At 41.9% G+C, this 24,042-nt stretch overlaps 2 protein-coding genes across 2 annotated transcripts in view; one reads left to right on the plus strand and one right to left on the minus strand.

Moving 5' to 3' along the window:
• Positions 1–1,813: 1,813 nt before the first annotated feature.
• Positions 1,814–24,042, minus strand: part of LOC139753546 (protein O-linked-mannose beta-1,2-N-acetylglucosaminyltransferase 1-like) — a 33,381-nt gene continuing 11,152 nt past the window's right edge. Inside the window, exons 4-13 of the mRNA XM_071670195.1 lie at positions 24,020–24,042; positions 19,500–19,570; positions 17,272–17,433; positions 16,888–16,989; positions 15,011–15,212; positions 13,959–14,143; positions 12,051–12,153; positions 11,221–11,295; positions 9,697–9,806; positions 1,814–9,110 (exon numbers count right to left, since the gene is read on the minus strand). The exon at positions 24,020–24,042 is cut by the window's right edge and continues 99 nt beyond it. Coding sequence (XP_071526296.1) covers positions 8,951–9,110; positions 9,697–9,806; positions 11,221–11,295; positions 12,051–12,153; positions 13,959–14,143; positions 15,011–15,212; positions 16,888–16,989; positions 17,272–17,433; positions 19,500–19,570; positions 24,020–24,042 — 1,193 coding nt within the window. The 3' untranslated portion in view covers positions 1,814–8,950. The remainder of the gene's footprint in view (positions 9,111–9,696; positions 9,807–11,220; positions 11,296–12,050; positions 12,154–13,958; positions 14,144–15,010; positions 15,213–16,887; positions 16,990–17,271; positions 17,434–19,499; positions 19,571–24,019) is intronic.
• Positions 2,765–7,111, plus strand: LOC139753408 (tonsoku-like protein). Its single transcript, XM_071669880.1, has one exon. The coding sequence runs from the start codon at positions 2,765–2,767 to the stop codon at positions 7,109–7,111; it is 4,347 nt and encodes a 1,448-aa protein (XP_071525981.1).

A 24,042-nucleotide genomic window follows, 5' to 3' on the forward strand; every position in this document is an offset into this window, starting at 1 on the left:
GTCATTTTCCATGTAAGTGAAGTTGTATCAAGAATTGGGAAAAAATCCTCACTTGGTTCCTTGCTCTGTTCTTTCGTTTGTAAAGCAATACAGGAAAGGAGGCTTTCCAGCCACCCACTCCTGCCCCTCTTAGTCACCTTTTATGACACACAGGGAATATGTGGGAAGTAATCTTTCTCCCCTATCCCCAGGGATATTTGTTATTTATACTTTGATATTATTCTGTTGACTGCAGTCATAGTATCTTCCCTTTAAGTCATTCAAATAATCCCAAAATAATTGGTAAATTTTTCTTTAATGGTAAAAAATTATATTCTTTACTTGATTGTTCATTATGAGTAAGTAGACTTCAGGTACATACAGGCATTGACAGCTCTGATGCATTATTTTCTCAGGATGGAGTAAGGCTCAGCTTGGACATGAGAGGTGTCGCTGGTTCACATATGCTGGATAATTAGGCATCATGTCAGATGAAACTATATTCTCCATACAGGTATTTTGGATTTTCATGATGAGCAATGAAGATTAATGTATATTTTTAAATAATTATATGGTTTTTTCGCATTCCCTTTGCCCATTTGATCATTCAGTACTTCTTATGTGAACTAATTATTTTCATCAGCTGCTCACTTATGGAAAAGCTGTCACTCATACTGACTGATGTATTTTCTGCGTGTTAAAGAAAGAGGCCATTGTAGAGTTAATATTGGCATTCCAGTCACAGCACTGTACATATGCCTACATTGTGTTTTGCATGGTTCTACACTACATTATGATAAGTATTATCAATAATTTTAGAACTCAGAGATTATATAAAATTCTTTGGTAATGAGGTAGATTGATGGCTCCTTTTTCTGTTTTTGCTTTTATATAAAAGCTAGAGGACTTTGGTTTGATATAAAAATTTCTCCATAATTGTTATATTTTGTTGCTGAGTAGTTCCAATATATTTACTCTTATGAATTATTATCATGTGTTATTCTTGTTATGTAGTCATGTCCTGTGTTTTAGGGTGTAATGACATAGCCTTTAGTTTTTTCATACTTGATTGCCGTTTCATGTGTTTGTGCCAGGAACAGACGAAGAAAGTTTACATTCATTTACATCCATTCTCTATCTGTCATGGGTATTGCACTGGAACCACAGCTCCCTTTCCATGACCAGGCCCCACAGGCCTTTTCATGGTTTACCCCAGTTGCTTCACATGCCCTGCTTTAGTCCACTGACAGCATGTCAACCTCAGTATACCACATTATACCAGCTCACTCTATCCCTTCCACACCTTTCACCCTCCTGCATGTTAAGGCTATCATCATCAAAATCCTTTTCATTCTGTCCTTCCATTTCCAATTTGGTCTCTCTGTTCTCCTAGTTCCCAACCCATCTGATACATGTATCCTCTTTGTGAACCTTTCCTCTCTCATTCTCTTTATATGTCCAAACCATTTCAGCATTCTCAACCACTCTATTTTCATATCCGCATATGTCTCTTACTGTTTCATTACTAACTCAATCGAACCACCTTACACCGCATCTTGCCCTCAAACCTTCCAACACATGCATCCTCCTCTGCATGGCCTTATATATAACCCATACTTTGCAGGCATACACTATTGTTAGGACTACTTTGCTTTGAAACAGACCTATTATTATTGCCCTCTCAGATAACGTTCTCTGTTCCTAAATATTCTTCAGTGCTCCCAGAACCTTTGCTCCCTCACATACCCTATGATTCTCTTCATCCTGTAGATTTTTAACCTGTAAGACCTGTAGTATTGAGGAAAAAATAGGTTGTATTGAAAGAAAGTTCCAGTTACCTGTATACAGTTTTTTACTTTCAGATTTTTTTAGTTTTTTCTTTAGGTATTTTTTATGCAATCAGAAACAATAGAATCACTAGAAATGTCAACATTTACAAATGAATGTAGTGTGTCTTCCTCTGCATTATTACCCTTCATGTTCACTACAGAGGCTGCATTCCTGAGGGAACTGTACTTGCATGTCTTTGTTCTCATTCTTAAGTATGACACATGCAGTCATGAAAATTTCATCATTAGAGCTACTGAGAATGACATTGATCAAAGGGAAATAGAAAATGAAAGATAAGCACAGTACTCATAAGATACCAGATGCCAGCAAATACCACTATAGCCCTCCTAAGCTGATAAACAGGAGGACATGTTAAACCTTTTATCTCAAAAATCAGATTGCAAGAAAAGCAGAAAAAGAGGAAGCTGAAAAGGAAAATGGACAAATGAAAAATTGCTATTTTTGAAGGAAGGATGTAAGATATTTAAGGCACCTCTATTTAACATAAATTTTATATAGAAAATTAGATGCTTTATGTAAAATGATGGATATCAAACATGGACCCATTATGGTGAGAGAAACCATCTGGGTACAGAAAATAGTTTGTCATGTTGTTTACTTTTTGACAAACTTCCTGCATTGCAGTATGTTTTAAGTGAATTTAGCTTTGATATGTATCTGCATAAAGGATAGAAAATCAACATAGATTTTTATGCTTCTGAATGAAGCATCCTATTTGCAAATGAGAGAGCACCACCTAATCTAGGGCATTAGTGCACCCATGACAGGATTTACACAATGAATAACCCTCTGCTATATTATTTTGCTGTTGGTTGTTAAAGTTAGATCCTAAGGTTTTGAAAGCATTAAGCACCTGTTTACAAAAGCATTAAAACTAAAACACAAATTTTTTTTTCATATTTCAGGTTGGAGCCATGTAGAACTCTTCTTATTCATGAAACATGGCACATATTGGACTGTAAATGAGGGATCCTTACTTAAAGCAAGAGAAGTAAGCAAGATGAGTGAGGTAGCCAGACTTGAACGTGAAAAATGTCGTGCAGAAAACAAGAATAACCTGCGTGAAGTTGCTAACCTCTCAAACCTTTTAGGTCGAAAGCTGCAAGAAGCAGGGGATTTTGAGGGAGCATTAGCCCAACATCAGGAAGAATCAGCTCTTTGTGAAGCTCTAGGTGATACTATTGGTGTAGCAGTGTCTCACCGACGAATGGGAGAAGTGTATAGTGAAATGGGACAGTGGAAGAAAGCTCTTCAGCATCAACACCGCCATTTATCTCTTGCCAAAGAAGCAGACAGTCTAGTAGAGGAGCAGCGTGCTTATGCTACCATTGGTCGGACGCATTTGCAGAGAGCTGAGGAGTGTAGCTATAATGGTCTTGATGAGGAAAAAGCTCTGGCACTAACTGAAGCTGAGAAAGCTTTTTTAAGGTCACTTTCAACATGTGAGCATCTTAAGGGAGCTGTAGATACGCAGGAGCATAGTCAGATGCGTTGTCGATTGTATTTGAACCTAGGCTTAGTACTAGATAATCGGGGGAAAGCCAAAAAAGCTCGTGACTTTATTGGTCAAGCCTTAGAGCAGTGTTATAGTTACAGTCTTCATGAGGATGCTCAGAGGTGTCACTCTGCACTGGGAGTCATCCTTTTACGAGAGGGTCTGTTAGCTCAGGCATTACAGGAGGGTCAGAAATCTTTGGCCTTGTCTGCTCGGCTACATGATAAAGCTCTTCAGTGTGATGGTCATTCTTTCTTAGCACAAATTCATCTTCTTAATGCAGACTATGAAGCATCCAAGAAATGTTTTTATAAAGCATATAAGTTAAAGCATCCTGACTTGGAAGATAGAAGACGAATTGAAAAGAACTTGAAAACTGTTGTAAGTCTTTGCACAACTGCAGAAGCTTTGGTAACTGAAGAAGGTGATGATGAGAAACTAAAGCTATATGAAAAACTTGGAGATGGATTAGCAGATCTTAGTCTGTATTCTCTGGCTACTGGTTACTACCATAAGATGTTGGAGGTAGCCATCAGGTTGGATAAGTGTCCTTCAATTTTAGCTCCGATATATTTATCTTTAGCAAGAACTTATTCAGATAATAAGCAGTTCAAGGAAGCGAAGGAGTATTACTTGAAAGAATATAATATTAAAGTGAAGGAAGACCCCAGTGAAGCTTGCAAGACATTGATCAGTATAGCTGATACCAGTGAAGAGTTACAGGAAACATATGAGACACTTAGCACAATTTATCAGCAGGCTAGAGAACTGTCAGTGAAAGCTAATAATCCTAAGCTTGAGGTATATGTTTTACGGCTATATTCTTTATTGAAGGAGATCCCACCATCAGTGAAAATGGAACTTGAGGGGGAAATTAATAGGCTTATCGAAGAAAATGATCTTGATCCAGAAGTTGAGTTGAGTGAGGAGGAGGAGAATGACAATGAAAGTGAAGTTGATCTTGACGAAATTTACTTTTCTGATAGTGACAATGATCAGGAAAATTTTGATAGACCACAGCAATCACGCCAGAGGAAAACATTTGTTGTTAAAAGGAACGAGAAAGGAGAAAGTCCATTGCACAAGGCTTGTATAGATGGAAACCTAAATATGGTGAAAAAACTTCTTCAGCAGGGTCATCCAGTAAACCCAAGAGATAACTGTGGCTGGTTGCCTCTCCATGAGGCAGCCAATCACGGTTTTTATGATATTGTTCTCACACTTATTGAAAGTGGTGCGTGGATCAATGACAGAGGGGGACAACATTGTGATGGTATCACTCCCATTCATGATGCTGCATCCTGTGGAAATCTTGAAGTTGTGAGGTTACTTATGAACCGAGGGGCATCAATCATATCCAAGACTAATGAAGGTGACACACCCCTTGAGAGTTTGGTCAAGTATCGAAAGAGAACAAAACTCTCACAAACGGAAGAAGAAGAATACATTGCTTTAGAGAGAGAATTAAAGGAGAAGATGGATCGAGCTGGGCATAGAATTCCGGAGTTGTTATATGAAAATTCTGCTGTGGGTAAAACTGAGACAAAGATTCCTTCAAAGTTACATGGGAGAAAAAGTGATGGTAAGATATTATCCTTGTATTCCACTTCAAATGATGATGAGATTGAATCTTACTCAAGAAGTACATCTCCAAAGAGTAAAGTGGGACACTCATATTCACAAAGGAGGTCAGATGAAGGCAAGGTGGAAACTTTATTCAAGTGGAAAAGGAAACTGAGTTCTCGTTCCACTCTTGATACAGGTGAGGAGAGTGAGGAAGAGGATGTTTTATCAAATACATCTCCTACTCCTTCGAACACAGAGAAGCCATTATATTCTCCATCCAGAGATGACATCAGTGATAATGAAGACAGTGAGGAATTTCTGAATCCACTGTTAGAAGATATACATCATGAAAAGAAATCTGCCACTGGGGCATACCTTAATGCAATAGGCAGTGTGGGCAGTGCTGCACGGAGAGCTCAACTTAAGAAGAACTCTCCCAGTAGTCTGGTATTCAAGAGGGAAAAGAAAATGGCCCTTCTCTCGGAGGAAGATAATGTTGGGGATGATTGGCTTGATGATGATTTAGGTATCTTTACTAAGAAAAGAAAGAGAATGGAAAAATCAGAATTTGAATACAAGGAACAAAGAAAAGAGCAGAAAGCACTGACTGAAAATTATGTTAAAAAAACTCCACTCTGTCGTCCAAAGAAGGCACACCAAATGAAATTAACATCAATTGTCCAAAGGTATTCTGATAATATTTCTAGGGTTGGTACCTCAGACAACTTTGAGGATGAAAATGTGATTGCTGAAAACAGCTCAGGCTCACTTATGGAATCTAATGTAGCTGTAGATATGTGTGAAGTGAATGAGAGTAAGACTTCAGTAAGTGTCAGTGGGACAGTTGCTGTGGGAGGTGCACTTCGTTTGAGGGTTCGTGTAGAAAATCGTGTGTTGCTTGTACCTGTAGCAGGTGCTGGGCAGGGTCGCACTGTAGGATGGCTGGCCGAGGAAGTGACGCGAAGGTATTATCAGCTTGTGGGATTGCGTCCCCACCTCACCCTTACTACACAAGATGGGGCAGTCCTTGATATTAGTGATCCAATATCTCTTGTTCTCCCCACAGAACAGGCTGAATTACAAGCTCAAGTTACAGGATGGGACCTTCCACCCTTGCCAGATCGATATGCCCAGGCATGTCAGGCTCTTGGTTGTATACCAGCACCATCCCTAAACTCGATACTTCATCGCACAGAGGCTTCAACCACCTTAGATTTAAGTTGTGTAGGACGGTTGATGACTTCACATGTACAGCCTGTGTTAAGGGCTCTTCAGTGTCAGCAGAGTTTACGGTGCCTCATTCTTGCTAATTGCCGGCTTGGAGATGATGGATTTCATTATTTAATGGAAGCTTTACCTTCCTTGCCTTCACTGGATGTTTTAAATCTGAAGGCTTCAGCTATTACCACATCCAGTTTTCTAGAATTTACTGAAGCCATCACGTCAGCTAAGCTGTCTCTAAAAACACTTAATTCTCTGGACTTGAGCTACAATACATTTTCTGGAGCCAAAGTTACCAATGTTGGAGCATTATTTAAATTACCAGTTCTTACTGTTTTATCTTTAAAACATTGTAACTTGTTCCTGACTGGTGAGCAACAACTACCTGTTTTTACCTCTGCTTTAAAAACTTTGTCATTAGATTACAACTCGATATATAGTGTTGCTTTAGCTACCCTGTTATCTTGTGTACCTAAGATCTCTACATTAACTCTGAGTGGCTTAAACTGCAAGAGAGATACAGCATCAGAAATAAGCCCTCGTTTAGGTATTGCACTGTCTGGGATCCTGGGTGCTGGAGAGGAGTGTCTGTTAGAGCATCTAGATTTAAGCTCATGCTGTTTGATGGATGCTGACTTAGAAGATATCTCAGCTTACTTGTACCGATGCCCTCGTTTGATCTCTGTTAATTTAGCTCATAATCCAAGCCTTACAGTCTCCTCTGTCAGTGTGCTTTTCAATGAGCTTACTACAAATATTATCCTTCCACTTACAGATCTCAGTCTCCATGGTAATAAATCTTTGACACATGATTTGGAAGACAGACTTGCTTCAACACTGCAACACAAATCTGCTACAAAACATGCAATAACAAAGCTTTCCTTAACAGCTGTAGGCAAAGTCACACAGATTGAAGATATCTGGAGAACTCAGTATCAGCAGAAAGCAGCCATAACACGAATTGGAAATGAACTTTTTCTCTCTTGTAGAAAAAAATGAGCTTTTTTTTTTCAGTAAGACTGCATAGTGCATGAAATATTTGAGAATTTGAGTCTGTAATATAAGTGAAGTTAATTTTCATTCTATTTTTACTTCTTTTTTCTGTTTGAAGTTCAAAATGTTTTTATCATTATTAAAACATAAAGAGTATATCATTTTGTTTTTTTCAAACCATCATAAGAGGTAAAGGTGCAAAAAATGTAAAGCTGCAGCTTGATCTTGTTATCTGAACTGGTTACCAAAGAAAAGTGATAACTAGGTTTAACATGGGTTACTAGAAGCCCTTGTTTTTCCTTGCGCTTGCTTTGATATAGTAGCATTATCACTTGGCATTCTGCAGACTATCTTTCTGAATGATGAGGAAGTTATTTGGATTTTAGTTAAAGACATCAAGAATTCTACATGGATCAGAATAATGTATAGAAATGTACAGCACTATGAATAATGAATTTTGATTTTTCTTTCTGAGATCCTACTCTTAGAATTATTTGAGACAATTTAGAAAGGTTGAGTTTGTTAATGATGAACATAGAGAGAGGAAAAAAATGTCGAGGAAGAGAGAAAGGAGCAGGAAAAACTGACTGATGATTGGGAGAAAATTGATTCCCAAGAGAAAGTTCTTGGAGAGGCTGAACATACTTCCAAAGCTAATGGTGAAGCAAAAGAGGTATGAAAGATGGCAAAGAAAGATCTGATAATGTATTAAAAATAAACAGACTGAGAGAAAGGCATTTTCACCTGTACAGATAGTGAATGGCAATAGTTCAACTAGATGAAGTTCTTAGTGAGTTTGAAAATGTAAGAGCAAGAAAAAAGATGGATGGAAAATGACAGACTGCAAGTTTGGTAAAACTAAATGAACAAACTGATAACAAAGTTGACAGAAGATAAGCAATAGAAGCAGAACAAGATACAGTGTGTCCTTTCAAACACCATAAGCCAAAGAACAAAAAGAAATAATGATTTCATTCAGTGGTTTTTGTATATCATATTTTGTTCAGTTGATCAGATGTCAAAAAATTTTGTTTTACATCTTCATACAGTATATGTGATACAGTATATCATTTATTAGATCATATTTATACAGAACTTTTTTCTTTAAAATTCATTAATACTATTTCACCTTTTATCTCTTATTCGCCCTCTTTTTTCAGCTTCTATACTCTTCTCGCGACCTTCAGCCACTTTTTGTTATGTACTTCCCAGTTGCATGCACTCCTTATCATACAATTCCCTTTTTCAGTAGTAATTCAACTTCATCCTTCTGTTTGCTATCCTTTCTCAAACACCTACATCCCACCATCCACTTCTTATGCACTTCACCCTATTTGACGTAATCTCAACCTATACTACTCTTCAGTCTCTTTTGGTATCTCTGCACTTGGGGTTCTATTTCCAAGCTCACTCACTTTCACCACTTCTTTTATGTGTCATTTCCTCTTATACCCAGCAAAAACTTTCTTACTTGGCTTTGCTAAGAAATGATCACATTCCCCATCAGCTGCACCTCTTAGTTAGTGCATAATCCAATAATGCCTGTTCACCCCAACGTCACGTCTTCCACGTTAATAGTTCGTTAATGTTATCTTTTTTGTTTCTTTTTCTTGATAGTTGGCTTTAAGTATATGGAAAATTTGTATATTCATAAAGAGATGACTTGATACATCTAGGTGTATCTTTTTCTCTGAAGATTGAGTGTTTTGTGAAAATTTCCTTTGTTCTAGGCTAGAGCAGTCAGGAAAACATAAGGCTACTTTGCAGGCTGTTTTTGTACTTTCACGCTTTGAGATTTCTAAGATACTCCATAAAGTATTATAATGAATCAATCAGAAGGTTTCCCTATGTTTTCCCCTTCAGTTTTAGGTCTAAGATATCTTCGAAATCATCAGGGTTATGTTGGTGGAAGACCATTCCTTCTAGCTTGTCGCTTTCCTCAAGGAGTTGTGCATGGAAGGCTGGGGTGGAATGGAAGATCTGGCCAGTTGTCTGGACCATTGAGCTGAAAGGAGAAAACAAGCAGTGTTGGAGTGAGATTAGAAATGTCTGGTAATGACTTCCATACATAGAAAAGAGGAAATTCTGAAGCATTCTGACCGACTTAAGTGTGGGTTGTTGGCATGACTCAGATATGAAATTATGACTATCACTTTTATGTTTGTGATCATTGTACATCAGATTGTGATGGATGTCTTCCTTTTATTTAAAACCAAAATATAAGTATTAATATCTATAGATCACATTTCATTAAGTAGGAGACCTGGCTCACATGAAGCTGGACTCATTTGAAGCTGAATTCAACTGTAGTTAGTCTGACACTTGTACCATGTATCTTCAGTCACCAGTAGCAAGATTTAACCCTAGTATGAATTATCAGGGCCAGAGTTGCAAGTCGGCTGAATTACCCACATCCATTTACATGTAACCAGAATCATGTGTCACCCCACTAACTTGCAGCAAGTCTCACCTTCACCTGTTGCTGTACTCATCTCTAGCATTTCCATTCAGATGTAACTATAATCTCGTGTTGCTTGTCTTACCTGCACCCAGATTCATCTGTTGCCTGACTTAATACTACTCAAACTCACCTGTACCTAGAGTAGGGGACGCCCACAATTAAGATGATGACATTGTAGTAGGGGATTCGCCACAGGCCAAAGTGGTGGTCCCGAGCATCAGCATGCCAGATACCCAGTGCCTGTGGGAGGAGTACAGAGATGAGGACAGTACCCTTGAGGGTGGGGACAATGTATATGGGAGGAGTGTCAGGGAGAAGAGTGCCTGTAGGGGAGTGTTGAGGTGGTGATTGTGCCTTTAGAGAAGTGTCAGGGTGAGGACGTACCTATGTGGAGTACTAGGGTTAGGATAGTCCTGTGTGAGGAGAGTGCTTATGGAGAAGTGCAAGGACGAGAATTGGCTGTGAGGGTAGTGCCAAAGTGAGGAGAGTGAGGAGAAATCAGTGCCTCTGGATGAGGCGTCAAGATAAGGCAGTACCAGTGAAGACAGTGATTGTAAGGAAATGCCAGGGTAAGGTTGCCTGTACGGGGTAATCTTGTTAAGGAAAACGACTAGCAGAGTGCTAGTATAAGGGGAGTATCTATGGGGGTAGTGCCACTGTGAGGAAAGTAATTTAGGTGAGTGATAGGATAAGGACCACCACAGGGTTAGTGCTAGAGTGAAGGCAGTGCCAGTATGTTAATACCAGAGTGAGCACAGATCTAGGGGAAACACTAAGGTGTAGAAAATATCTGTGTAATGCTATGGTGGGAATATTGCTTGAGTGAGGACACTGCCTGTGGAAGTGCCAAATTGAGGATAGTTCATGGGATGAGGAGAGTGTCTTGGTTAGGGGAATCCTGTTGTAGTATGTGTGAGGAAGAGTCCTGTATTAGTACCTGTGGTGACAGTCCTGTATTAGAAGTATCAGTGTGAAGATAATCCTGTAGCAGTGCCATTGAGAGGAAAATCCTGTAGCAGTGCCAGTGTGAGGACAGTCTTATAGCAGTAGTAGTAGGGTAAGGCCTGCCCCATAATAGTACAGTACCGGTGTGATGACTCCTGTAGGAGTATCAGGGTGAAGATATTGTAGTAACACCAGTGTGAGTTAAGCCGGGTATGTGTTGTCGGTAGGGGCAATCGGCGGAGTGCCAGGGTGAGGGAAGTCCTTTAGCGGGGGTGCCAGGGTGAGGGAAACTTATAGTAGGAGTGCCAGGGTGAGGGAAGTCCTTTAGTTGGAAGTGCCAGGGTGAGGGAAGTCCTTTACTGGGAAGTGCCAGGGTGAGAAGTCTTGCAGTGGGAGTGCTAGGGTGAGGACACTCCTGTTGGGGTGTCAATGAGGTGACAGTTCCGTAGGGGAAATGCCATTATGAAAGCAGTCTTATCTGGGGAAGTGCCGGGAGAATCATATCCTTGCGTAAAGGGCGTCCGGGTGAGGACAGACCTGTGAGGGGAGTTGTATGTGAGGACTATCCTAATATTTTATAATTTATGATATTCACCTTTCCTGCGATATTATTTTATGTTCCTAATTTACCCCGCAATCTGGACGTGTGTTGTTGATGCCTGTGGTTGTGAGGCAGGGGCACAGAGGGCAGCACCAGTCGGTCACCCACCTGGGCTATGATCCTGAAGGCGAAGCTGTCCTCCATGTGCAGCATGCTAACACGGGCCACCCACACTGCGCCGTCCTGTAGGCAAAGTGGTCCTCAGGTATTAATTGGCTGCGTTGAACACTGTCTCGCACCTCCGGCATTACACTCACACCTCCAAGCCCCCACACTTAAGTGACGCACTCACTCCTCCAAGCACCACGCAAAGGCGACACACTTAGGAAGGCTTGCTGAGACATTGTACTCATTCAGCATACCTGAATCCCTTGAGCCTTAGCCTTTGACTTGATTCTTAAGGGTCTTAAAGGGCCGAGGGTCGTTCCATCGTGCCATGCAAGAGGTTACAGCGACATACTGAAGCAAAAGAATCAGCAGATGCACGAAGGCATCGCATGCGAACAGGGACGCACTCTTGGAGATCCATTACTGTGCAGTCAGGTGCAACAGATAGCACAACACTCATGTGATGGGCTTGACCACTACACTCGGGGGATGGAAGTGAAAATTCAGATACACTCGGATAGTGTATATATATGCCATACTCTCATGCTCTACATTTAAAAAAAAAAAAAAAAAATACTGCGGGAGGTGTTGTCAAACGACAGAGAAAACTGATTTTGCCGATGCACGTGAGTGTGTTTTGCATGTCGAGGAGCAGGGAGGGGAGAGTAATTCACTTTGTCCCGTGTTGCCTGAAGGTGGTCGGTGTTTTGCAGATGGTGTGGCGAGTGTGTGATGAAATTAGGGAGAGGAGATGGGAACTAAGCTGGTCCCAGGGGTGTGTGTGTGTACGTAGAGGTGGCGGCGAGTGCGTGTGGTGGGGAATGGCTCACCTGGTCCAGGGGAACGTGGAGGTTGTAAGGGTCGGAGACGTTCAGTGGTCTGGCTCGTTGCAGCTCTCTCAGTAGACTGGCTTCGTACGCCTCCCTCCTCACCCTAGATGCAAAAAGTGGAGCGTGAGAGAGAGGGTTAATTAGGAGTTTTGCAGGGTGGTAAAGGTAGGGAGAAGAGAAATGTAGAGAAAGGTAACGAGGTGGAAGGAGGCAATTCATAGGCCATGAGATAGAAAATGATATAGGGAAGAGGGAAACTACCTCTTTACCTGCTTATGGGTACTTAAAAACGAGGTTTTACCGTAAATTAGGATTGGAAGTATTATGGGTACAGGAACCATGAAAATGATTACAAAGTGCAAAGGAATACCATTTTATTAATCCTCTAGATTTGCCTTTACTGAAGCAACAACAATATGGCTATTGTGGCATGTGAACCAAGTCGCGACTGTTTGGGAGAGCCGGCTAGAATTCCAGACGCGTTTGCTGAGGGTTTTAAACTTGAACAGGTCAACTAAAATCATTTATCAGAGAGATCAGCTTGTGACTAAGACTATGCTAGCACTGCTCAACTGCTTTGGGGAGCTGTTTCCCATCCTCAACTGGAGTAGGAGTAGGGTTAGTCCCCACCTAAGCAGAAGTAGGGAATAGCCTCTTCTCTATCTCAAGAAGAGAGGGAGACATCCTACCTATAATCTCCAAGGGAGGAGAGGGAGGCCTGTTTCTTCTCTCTGTAGGAGGAGAGGGAAGCCTCTTTCTTATTTCCTCAGGAAGAGAGGGAGGTTTCCTCCCTTGCAGGAGTGAGAGGCCTCTATTTATCTCCCCGGGAGGCAAGGGAGAAGTCTGCCCAGGCATAACGTGTCTAATCCCCTCTCTTCGTCACCTCCCATCTAACCTCCTCCACCCAGAGGAGCGTCCTTACTTTCCTTGCACCAAAACAGTCTTTTGTCAAGGTAATGGAGGCCTGAAGGAGGCGGACTGTAGCTGGTTCGGGCAGGATACCTAATGGAAAATTACTATGGATGAACGCACATGAGCCTCGAGAGATAGGCTGAGTATTTATTGCGCAGACAACGCTTATAAAATCGCGGGAATGTCTCCCATTATGCTCTGAGCTACATTTCCGTGAGGGAGAATTATATATATATATATTTTTTTTACGAGACTTAAAGGTGGGCTGTGCTTCGAAACATCAGGGGAACTGATATAACTGATTACTGATATAAATAAGTAGGGATCTAACGATATATAGTCTAGCATATTTCTCTGACGCTGATATTATGCTTGTTTACATGGAGGTGAATGTGGGGAAAATACATTACAACCAAACAAATGTTTTAGCTTAAGACGGATTTTTCGCTGGGCGAGACATTTCCCCACTTTACGTAACAGTACCTGGTCTAGGAACGGAATTATACCCGAGAATTGGATTTTTCTAAAGAAGAATTGTTCCTCGTCCCAGCTTCACGTAGCCTAGCAACATCAGGCTAATGGTTTTATAAGCCGTGGTATCTTCCGTAACAGATGTGCCTACTTAAAAGAAGGTTATGTAAAGTGACACAGATTGAAACGAAAGCCAAAGCTTGCCTACAGCGTCCACCTACCACAACCGTGGTCACACCACACCCATAATGGAAAAAGGTATGCCATGTAGGATATGACCTGCAATTAATAGTGGTAATGTAAATAATTCAAAAACGCATATAAGATATTGATTTCCAGTATCATACACTACATCTTTACCTGCAAGTTGATAAAAAAAAAAACAGAAACTAACCAGGTAAAATCGGATATTCAGAGATCAATGAAGTGTAAATAGACAAGTCACAGAAGCCATAGATCTATCTGCATCTCGCGTTATACAGGGCAGAAGCTTGGGGGGAGGGGGTGTCTCCTGAAGATACCTACGCTGTAAGGTTGAGTGTGGTGTGGGGCAGGGAGGATAGTGGCTTGCTGATGTACCACCTGGCGAGGGCGCTGCTGGTGTGGGAGCCCGTCGTGCCCCCATGAGCCGTCCTGGACACCTCCGGCAACACCAGCTCACGACCACGCCTCACCAGATCTGCTCCCATCCAGTAGTCCCAGTCACTAGCCTGCAAGCACGGTAGAAGACTAAGACACACACACACACACACCAGCCTCCGTCGCGATCCGCCGATCTAATGGTCACGGGTTCTACTTCGGGCAGGGGTAGCAGGTACACAGTCAATCTAGCTGTTCATCCTTCCCTTTGGAGGTAGTCGATGAGTGGGTACCTTGCGTAAACTGGGGTATATATATATATATATATATATATATATATATATATATATATATATATATATATATATATATATATATATATAGGGGGGATAGGGGAGAAAGAATACTTCCCACGTATTCCCTGCGTGTCGTAGAAGGCGACTAAAAGGGAAGGGAGCGGGGGGCTGGAAATCCTCCCCTCTCGTTTTTTTTTTCTTTTTTTTTTCCCAAAAGAAGGAACAGAGAAGAGGGCCAGGTGAGGATATTCCCTCAAAGACCCAGTCCTCTGTTCTTAACGCTACCTCGCTATCGCGGGAAATGGCGAATAGTATGAAAAAAAAAAAAAAATATGTATATATATATATATATATATATATATATATATATATATGATTATTTATTAATTTATTTATTGATAAAGAGTATGTTTGTATATGTAAGGTTTAGACGTGATGTACATAAAAGAATGAAAGACGGGGAAACACAGGTATACGATCTCTCCATGCAACTCACAGATAGTAATCACACAAACGTCTTTTCATCTGACTCCAAACGTAAGAGAATACCTCGATACCCAAAATCCATCAGAGAAAGTGAATGCTGTGTGTTGAGTATTTGACTCATCTGGAAATTCCTTGAGAGACGAAATTCTCTTTGACCACCTGAGTTTCCCCACTGGGAAGGTCGAACCTCAGACGGGTCCAGCCTGACTTACTTACCACTTGTACAGGCGGCCACTTGGGCAGGATCTCCACCAGGAAGGCGCGAGTGGTCATCCACCCGCAGGAGGGGAAGTAGGTGACCCTAACTAGGCGGGTGAGGTCGCGGGCCGTGTGGGCGGAGCTGAGGTGGGAGAACGCTGACACGGCGTACACTGAGTCCTCCTCCTCGTCCAGGAGGACTGACGTCTGCCGCATGAACCTGGATGATGGAGACGTGAATTGAGAGAGAGAGAGAGAGAGAGAGAGAGAGAGAGAGAGAGAGAGAGAGAGAGAGAGAGAGACGTGTCTTATTACCCCCTGAAGGAAGACAGAAAGACCCACAGTCTGTGGAAGTATGATAGGAAGATTCAAGTCCAAGAATCCTGGTCATGAGATCTGAAACTCTGAGGTCTTATTTCACCGTGTCCCTTCTTCATCACTTGTGTTAGATTTCTATTCATCAGGTTCATTTCTGAGTGTGCCTATGTCCCCTTGTAAGCTGGTGCAGTTATCATCATTCTTTTCGTCTCTCGTGAGAAGAACAGTTCCTTAGAATTAATCCATCATTGGTCACAGTTATTAGATTATGTAAGCAGACCTCGCCTCTCTGCTCCATTATCTTCTTTCCCCGGGAGGCCTCACATTATGCTTAAAAGCATTCACCGATTTCTTGAGTTTACACTCATGGTCCACCACAGACTCTTCTTCAACTTCACCTACTATTTTTGTCTGGTACTTTTTATGATTCTTAGCCATGTAAATCAATGTTCTCACTTTGTCTTCAAGTTGATATAGTAATACCAATAAACCATTTTTGCTAGAGCCAGGTTAGAGGAGCTTCCAGCTGTCATGGGTCATCACCCCTCAGAATCTCATGTGTGTTTGAGCACGTCATATAAGCAGGTAACAGCAGACCCATACAGTTTGTACGAAGGTTACTTACACCAGGGAGTTCAAGGTCTTTTTTTCCCCCCATTCTTATTGATGATACATACTGGAGATCCAAGACACCCTGCCTACCGGAGAAAATCGTACTGTACTGACAGGAGAAAATGAATTTTTGTCCACTCTCGAGTGTGTCTATTATGTGGGTATTTGCGATCATCATAAACACCTTGTCACTTTAGTGTCTAGTGACCCGCTATGTGAATCAGGATTGACGTGCGTCGGTGAGAAACCTTTTCCCCTGAGCTTCAACACATTGTTTTCTGGTTACTGCATCTGTGTGTGCCTCGACCTGTGTATCTATACTGATGTTATCAAATTCATTATTACGTAAAATGGAGTTTTCGTTTCTTTAAAAAGAGTAGTTTCAGTTCTTTTAATCTTTCTTTTATTTTCAGTCTTCGTTCCCTTTAGTTTTTTTCATAGTCTCTTCAAGACTTAAGCTAATGTTAGGGTTTTAGGTAATGTAGGGGCCATGGACGCACTGCATGTCCAAGATGGTTCAAAAACGAATTGTAGAAGGTAATATTGTCTGATGACTTGTTATGAAAGGCTTCTACAATAAACTTCATGATTCAACGATGACAGAATTTCTGTTAAGTCTGTCTCAAGTGACAGAGACGATGCAATTGTTGTTGGATCAAATTCAGATTGTCTTAGAATCAAATGCTAATCACGGAGCTTCAGTGGAGCTTTGGTAGGCAAGATAATATCGGAGAGAACCTGCATTTTGTAAACCGAGTTGTCACTTAACTCCGTCAAACTGTCTATGGCTTGGTAAACAGTCAAAAGGCTAGCAGGGATGTTACTCATTTGAATGATAACCAAAGGAGCATGTAAGGTGTCGGTAGTTCGAAAACTAATGGCCGCATCACCCTTACCAACAACTCTCGCTCTCTGTTCCCCACCGAACCCTTAGATGCTCAGAAGGAAACGTGAGAGGAACCTACCAGTAGAAGTCTGGGGCCAGGCGCAGATCTTCCTCGAGGATGATGAACTTGTCCGTGTCTGCAAACGTCTCCAGGGCCTTGAACAGTGCAAACCTCACGTGCCTGGAGGGTAAGAAGGAGAGCAGAAGTAAGGCTCAGGCAGTACAATGGTTGAAACACGAGTGTAGACGACTGGAAAACACAGGCGAGATAACAAGTGAAAAACAGGTCCTCCAGTACTACAATACCTAGAAAACTGTATTCCTTTATGCAAGCCCAGAGTCCTATAGTCTCCTACGTGCCTTAACTTCGACAGACCTCAGAGACCCAAGTCTTATCCTCCGTACTATCCTATCCACAGCTTATCAAGTGAGGCACGAGTCTCCATCCCTGTCTGTGGCTCACCTTGAGATCCTAGGAGAGCTCTCTGTGCCTTCTTGGGCATGGACGAAGTAGCGGAGGCCGAGAGTCTCCAACAACCGGATGGTCTCTTGGTGAGGACCGTCCACGGAGACCATCACTAGACGGGAGGTCATGTCCGGCTGGGTCAAGAGCTGCTTCAGGAGCCTGGCAGGAGGAGAAGTAGGGTAGTGTCTTAACCCACATCGAGCAAAGGCCTTGAGAGAGAGAGAGAGAGAGAGAGAGAGAGAGAGAGAGAGAGAGAGAGAGAGAGAGGTAAAACTCTGTACATTCTGGTTGCTACATACACCAGGAAGAAAGGGAATGGCAGTCTTCCTGAGAACTACAACTACAAGTGGTAAATGTTCACGACAGACATGTCTCCATGGAGAACAAGATAATCCAACCGAAAAAAAAAAACCACCATTAAGATATGACCCAAGTTTTGTGAATCCCAAATGGCGTGTGTTTGACCTGGTCACCGTTCATTTTGGGAGAGCCGTTTAGAGATCTTATCAGTAATATTTTTCTCTGGGGCAAATTTCTCCTGTGTTATCATACACCATTTATGTGATCCGTTGGTCACCTTCTTAACACAAGGAGTCCTGTGAGATGAGAACTCGGGAGGAAGGTTAGCAAGTCTAGGGCCCAGGGTGTTATGTGGGCATAGGGCCAGTTAATCTGGATTTTAGGATTTTAAGGACGTGGATGGTTAGTTACTCTGGGGCTCAGGGTGTTATGGAGATGTAGGGTTAGTTAGTCTGGCGTCCAGGCCTAAGCCATGTCCCTAATTTAGGGAGAGGATGAACATCAGGATTGACTGTGGACCGACCGCCGTGATCAGGATTTGCACTTACATTGGGCTCGAACCCCGGGCGATCTGTCAATGCGTCACAGTCAGCTCCACTAACTGCCACACCACGGAGGCCCGTATGGTTTGCTCAGTTTAGTTCTTTCAGGGAGGGAACTGGCAGGGAGGGTGGAGGATTAATGACACTAGGACTCCCCTAGGATGGCAGGGGGAAGAAGGGTGGATTGGTTCATACCCCTTAGGGTGGGGGAGCAGGTCTCAAGGTGGACACCTCCACCTAGATCGAGTCCACGCAGGATTATAAGGATTCAAATCCGTAGGTTAAGTGTTGCTGCTCCCTCCAGGAACTTTGAACGATCGTCGAGTCACACATCATACCTTTGCTTAAGCCACATACACACACACACAGACACACTAACGACCCACTTGAACCAGCAATCTACCCGTTACACTGGTTAAACACAGCGGAAGGAAGAAGCCAGAAACATACAACAGCGTCACACAAAGACGAGGGTGTATAGTTCCTAGTACATGGGGCAGGTTCGGTGGCAGAGGCTCAAAGGTAATAGCGAGGACTCAGCTGTTGCCTGTGTTGTCGAGGGTCGTTGTCTCGGGAGCTAATTGGCAGCGGTTGATTTTTCGGTCAAGGGAAAGTGTTAATGATGGGGGGCTCTCCCATCCCTTGATACTAATTACGTGTTGAAGATTTTTGTATATCATTTTGAACACGAGGAGACACACGGGGCGAAGTGAGACTATACACAAACGCTCATAAACACACACTCACAAGAGAATCTCCTCATGTGTGTGTGTGTGTGTGTGTGTGTGTGTGTGTGTGTGTGTTTGTGCGCGCAAAGAGCGAAGCAAACATATCCCTGTCACCCAGAGTCACCCAAACATAGTAAAAAAAAACAGGGAACAACAACATCCCCATTTGACTCCCGTAAGATCAAAATTTACGATAGTCTGAGACAATTAGAGAAAACTAGCTGCTACAGTAATCGGGGATGTGGAGAGAGAGAAGGGGGAGGGGGATATATTCTTTCTTAGATGGGGGTGTTTTGGGGGAGGAGGGGGTACGTAACGGCCTCATTACTACCTCGTCCTCGAGTCTCATTCTCCTCCTCCTCCTCCTCTTCCATCCTTGTCCCCCTCCCTCGCTCTCCCCAAGAGCTCTCTATAATAGCCACATAGAGAGTGTCGTGTACATTACCCAGAGAGACAAGTCAATCAGAGATGTACTGACTGTGCTCCTTCTGGTAGGTGGAGCTGGGTGGGTGCATTCCTCATGGTATTGGATTATGTAGCTCAGGAGTACCTGGTACGTACAGGTGTACTCTGTAGACGCCCGGCGATGGTATGTAGCGCCGCCGCAGAAGGGGACATGGTACGGAGGAGGCTGTCAAGTGCAGCTGTGACCCACCTGTATAAGTAGCGAGGGCGGTCCGCCGCCACCACCAGCACGGCCGGGAGGTCTTCAGGCAGCTCCTCCTGCTGGGGAACACAGCGATAGGTGAGCACGACCTCTGATGCATCAGAGGCGTGGAGAACACAGGGGCCGGGAGAGTCGAGAGGTTGTGAACAAGGGTGATGGGGTGGATACAGAGATGGCGAACACTTTTAGTAGAACAAAAGTTTGATGAACAAACTGGGGTGGGATAAAGAGCTAAGCTGGGTTAGGGAGGGGAAGTAAGTGCTCTTGAAAAGTAGTCTTATATGTGTACCTGGAGGAGAGATGAGCAAGTAAGTGTTCTGGTAGAACAGAGTGGTGATGAACAGGTATGTTAGAAGAACATGTAGTTTACTATGAAGGCAGATGAAGAGATATGCTAACTACTGAAGGATCATGAATGAGTGATTGGAGGTGTACAGGTGGTCCTGAGGAACAGAACAGGTGTGATACACTACACTGTTCAGTACACAGTGTTGTACGTCTCGTAAAACAAGATCACGAGAGGCCAGAGTCAATAGAGTCCAATAGCTCCTCCCTCCGTCTCGCGAACGTGGGTGTAGTACCATCCTCTGCTCCACCTCTTGTAACACTGCTTCACTTCGACTACATTTACCTGGTCGTCTTCCTTACCAACCACCTCACACACTTTCCCGCGAAATACCTCACACAATTCAGATTTTTTGTTGTTGTTATTGACAGCATCTAGAACCTCTCGCCTCATTTTCTCTTTCACCAGAACTTGTTAGTCTAACTATTTTATTTCCGTTTGTTTCATGCGCTTGCTCATCTAATTATCCGTATCCGGAAGCAATTCCTTTTTCCCTTCGTCGTCACGAGGAGCGAGGAGAATGAAGTCTTCCCTGTCTTCTGAAGTCTATCTGAGGGCAATTATTTGCTTGCATCCTCCTTGGTTGCTGTCTGATTGCTGCTGCTTTTACATGCAACGAAGTTGCATCCCATGGGAAGAACTTATAGCAAGTGTAAAGATGTTTCATTATCCGGATCTTTTCGTAACAAACGTCGAATTATCATCGTCTTGGATCGTTTCTTAAAGTGGCCTTCATATTATTCTTCGACTTTAGAATAATGACAAAACTCAGACTTTTTATTCTTTATTTTCATTCATTTAGTCTTTGGGAGCTGAATCTTTTTTGGATTCTGTTCCAATCTCAGTATCACTTTTTCCTCATTCAGTCACTCTTCTCGACCATGACATTCCATAATTTCTCTTTCAGCATTTCTTATTTTTCTCATTCTAGCTTCCTTATTTTTTTTCCTGCTTATGGTATGCATTATCTTTTTATTAATCGATTTTCTCCTTGTATCAATCCGTTGTTATTAATCCATTGGTACTTTTGAAATAATTTTTCCTTTGTAGGTCGAGCTAATTCTCAGACAATTTGTTATTTCCCCTTGAAAAGCTGTGTAGTTCTAGTGTTTACATTGTTGTTACTGAAAACCCCAATCCAGTTTATTCCTGCTCAATATTTGTGTGTTACGAGGGGGAGAGTTTTACAGTCGTGTTGCCCCGTCTCTTAACCTTGTATGTATGTGCCATGTCTTTACTTTATACGTATGCAAATACACACTCATAGATAACGTTCAAAGTTGGCCTCATTTTTAATTCTGTTATTAGACCATGTTTCTGTCAGACTCTGAAGCATAATATTATTTTTCATTTGCATATTCATCAGAACAACTTATCTTCAGCCTGGAGTTCTTGGTTATCTGGTTTTGTAAATTCATACACTTATCAGGGTTTTCTCATTCTTTTTGATTCTTTTTTTGTATGGCCATATTTCTGTTGTTTCTGCAATACATTCTCATATCTATTAGTTCCTCGTGTCGAATTTTGTTAGGTTACTCGCTAGTACGATTAGCATTTCTTCTGGAAAATTAAATGAATCTAAAATCTTATACGTTCTTGTGGATCTTGATTTATCAGTTGCAATACTGTCTATAATTTTCTTTATTCTATTTATCATTTCGACGTTCTTATCCCATCTCTGTCTAATTCTCATTCACTGCTTTTTTTTCGTAATGAATTTTCATTCTCTACTTTCATCTCTGTATATATTCTTAGTCTTTGTATCTTCGACACTCATTTGATTGTTCCCTTTCGTTGTTGCCCTGAAAACGCTGAAGGAGTAAGGTAGGCGTTCTCCTACATCTATTACCCCTACGCCCACTATTTTACGCTCATTATATTTGCCAATGTATCAGGAAACTACTGGATAACTGAACACAACGTTAGATGACAGGTATCTCTTATCTACATCCTCTTTCGGACAGTAACTTCCCAAAACAAAACATTCATGTTAGTAATGGCTGTTCGTGTTGACATGTTCTCGAATTCGCACGTTTCCTGAAGGGTTGTGTTTACACGTCTCTATGGCCTCTCTATCAGCAGTGTTTCATCTTTATCAGCTTTATTGATTGGCTTGCGTCCTCCCCTTGGTCATCTAGACTTGGCCTTTTTCTTTATTTTCGGATTTTTCATTTTCATCATTTCATTTAGTAATAACGTATTTGTTATCAACTTGCGTCTTTCCTACAGAGTCGCATTTTCTTTATTATTATCATTGTTTATCTTCACCCACACAATCCTCTTCACAACCTATTTCTTTTGCTGAATATAATTTTACTGGTTCCAGTGTGGTTGTCTTTTGCTGTTACACTTCTCACAGATAGACAAGAACGGATTTATGTTTTGTATTATTCATCAGGTTTGTGATTCACAGATCCCAAGACCACATATTATACTTTGAATTGTGTTTTCAACTCTAAATCACTTGCTACAGTATTTGAATTGGTTTGCAATGCAGTTTTAAATCTTTTGATTAATATTTTTATGCAATTTTCCTTTATCTTTGATGTCTCGTGTATATGCATGTCTTGTAGTTAGCATGCATGATTCCTGTACCGATCCAAGCAATTTGCTTGTATATGTTCATTAGTTTTAGAATCTGTAATTTTCTCCTTTGTATCTGTAATACCTAATCAACATGACAACCCCATTGTCTTGTGTCTGCTAGGTCTAGGTATAATAATATCTATGAATTTCTGTAGGGTAAGTGCTAAGTATGATAATACTGTGTTTCTCCAGGGTAAGCACTAGGTATGATAATATCACTGTGTTTCTCCAGGGTAAGCGCTAGGTATAATACTGAGTTTCTCTAGGGTAAGCGCTAGGTATAATACTGCCCCTTGAGTTTCTCTTGGGTAAGCGCTAGGTATAATACTATCACAGTTTCTCTAGGGTAAGTGCTAGGTATAATAATATCTGAGTTTCTCAAGGCTAAGGGCTAGGTACAATACTATCACAGAGTTTCTCTAGGGTAAGTGCTAGGTATAATACTATCACAGAGTTTCTGTAGGGTAAGTGCTAGGTATAATACTATCAGAGTTTCTCTAGGGTAAGTGCTCGGTATGATAATATCACTGAGTTTCTCAAGGGTAAGCGCTAGGTATAATACTATCACTGAATTTCTCTAGGGTAAGTGGTAAGTATAATATCACTGAGTTTCTCCAGGGTAAGTGATGGAGACCATGCCTCAGGTCTTCATTAAACATATATCATTCGTACTTGGATCATCCCGGTTGCTGGGCCAACCAATAACTTTGTTTACACTCAGCCAACGAACCCGATCAGCTGATGGTTGTGTTGCAAATGGCGTCATCATTTCCCCGCCTTTCTTATCTTAAACTTGTTATCTGTACACGTCACTGTTTCTATAGAACCTGCGCCATTTTCAGAAGCTTGAAACTACCGTACTGGCTTTCATGATGATAAGCATTTATGGACGTATTCGTTATCTTTATTTTAAGAGTTAAGTCACTGAGTGCGTTCGCTCGACGTGTTCGTTATCTATATTTTCTTTTACTTGAGTGCGTTCGCTGGACGGATACCGTTGTTTCTGTTTGTTCAGATTACTTTTTGATTCTTTCGGTCGAGTTTTAGAGTTATAGTGTCGTTAATATCGATCTTTCTTGGCTTTTATTTTTGGGGTTATCACTTCTTGGGTACTTTGGTGGGAGCGTTCCAACCCTTACTAGTTCCTTTGACGAGGTTTTGCCTTTAGGCAAGGCGAGAGAGGCGCGGTCCACGCTGCAGTAGAATTAGAATGATTATGTGAGGTAACATGTACATGTTGTCGGAGGGATTTATGCGTGTGAGTAGAGTGAATGCCAACAGCCCAAGTATATGCGAGGCAGGATAAAAATACAGCAGCCTGGGCCAAGGAAGGGAACTTGAGAGACACAGGAGAGAGAGAGAGAGAGAGAGAGAGAGAGAGAGAGAGAGAGAGAGAGAGAGAGAGAGAGAGAGAGAGAGAGAACAAAACAGTGTCAGACAGAAAATTCATTGAACGTAAAGGAAAAATTTATAAAGACAAGCACACACACACACACACACACACACACACACACACACACACACACACACACACACACAAAGACTGACCCGAGAAGACCCGAAGAACTGAACTAACCTTCTCGCTGGGGAGGAAGGGGT

Source organism: Panulirus ornatus, chromosome 14 (genome assembly GCF_036320965.1).
Source record: "Panulirus ornatus isolate Po-2019 chromosome 14, ASM3632096v1, whole genome shotgun sequence".
In the NCBI taxonomy this organism is placed as follows: domain Eukaryota; kingdom Metazoa; phylum Arthropoda; class Malacostraca; order Decapoda; family Palinuridae; genus Panulirus; species Panulirus ornatus.

Excerpts from the sequence above, each read along its gene's own strand:
- LOC139753408 (XM_071669880.1), top strand. The coding sequence starts at position 2,765 with ATGAAACATGGCACATATTGGACTGTAAATGAGGGATCCTTACTTAAA.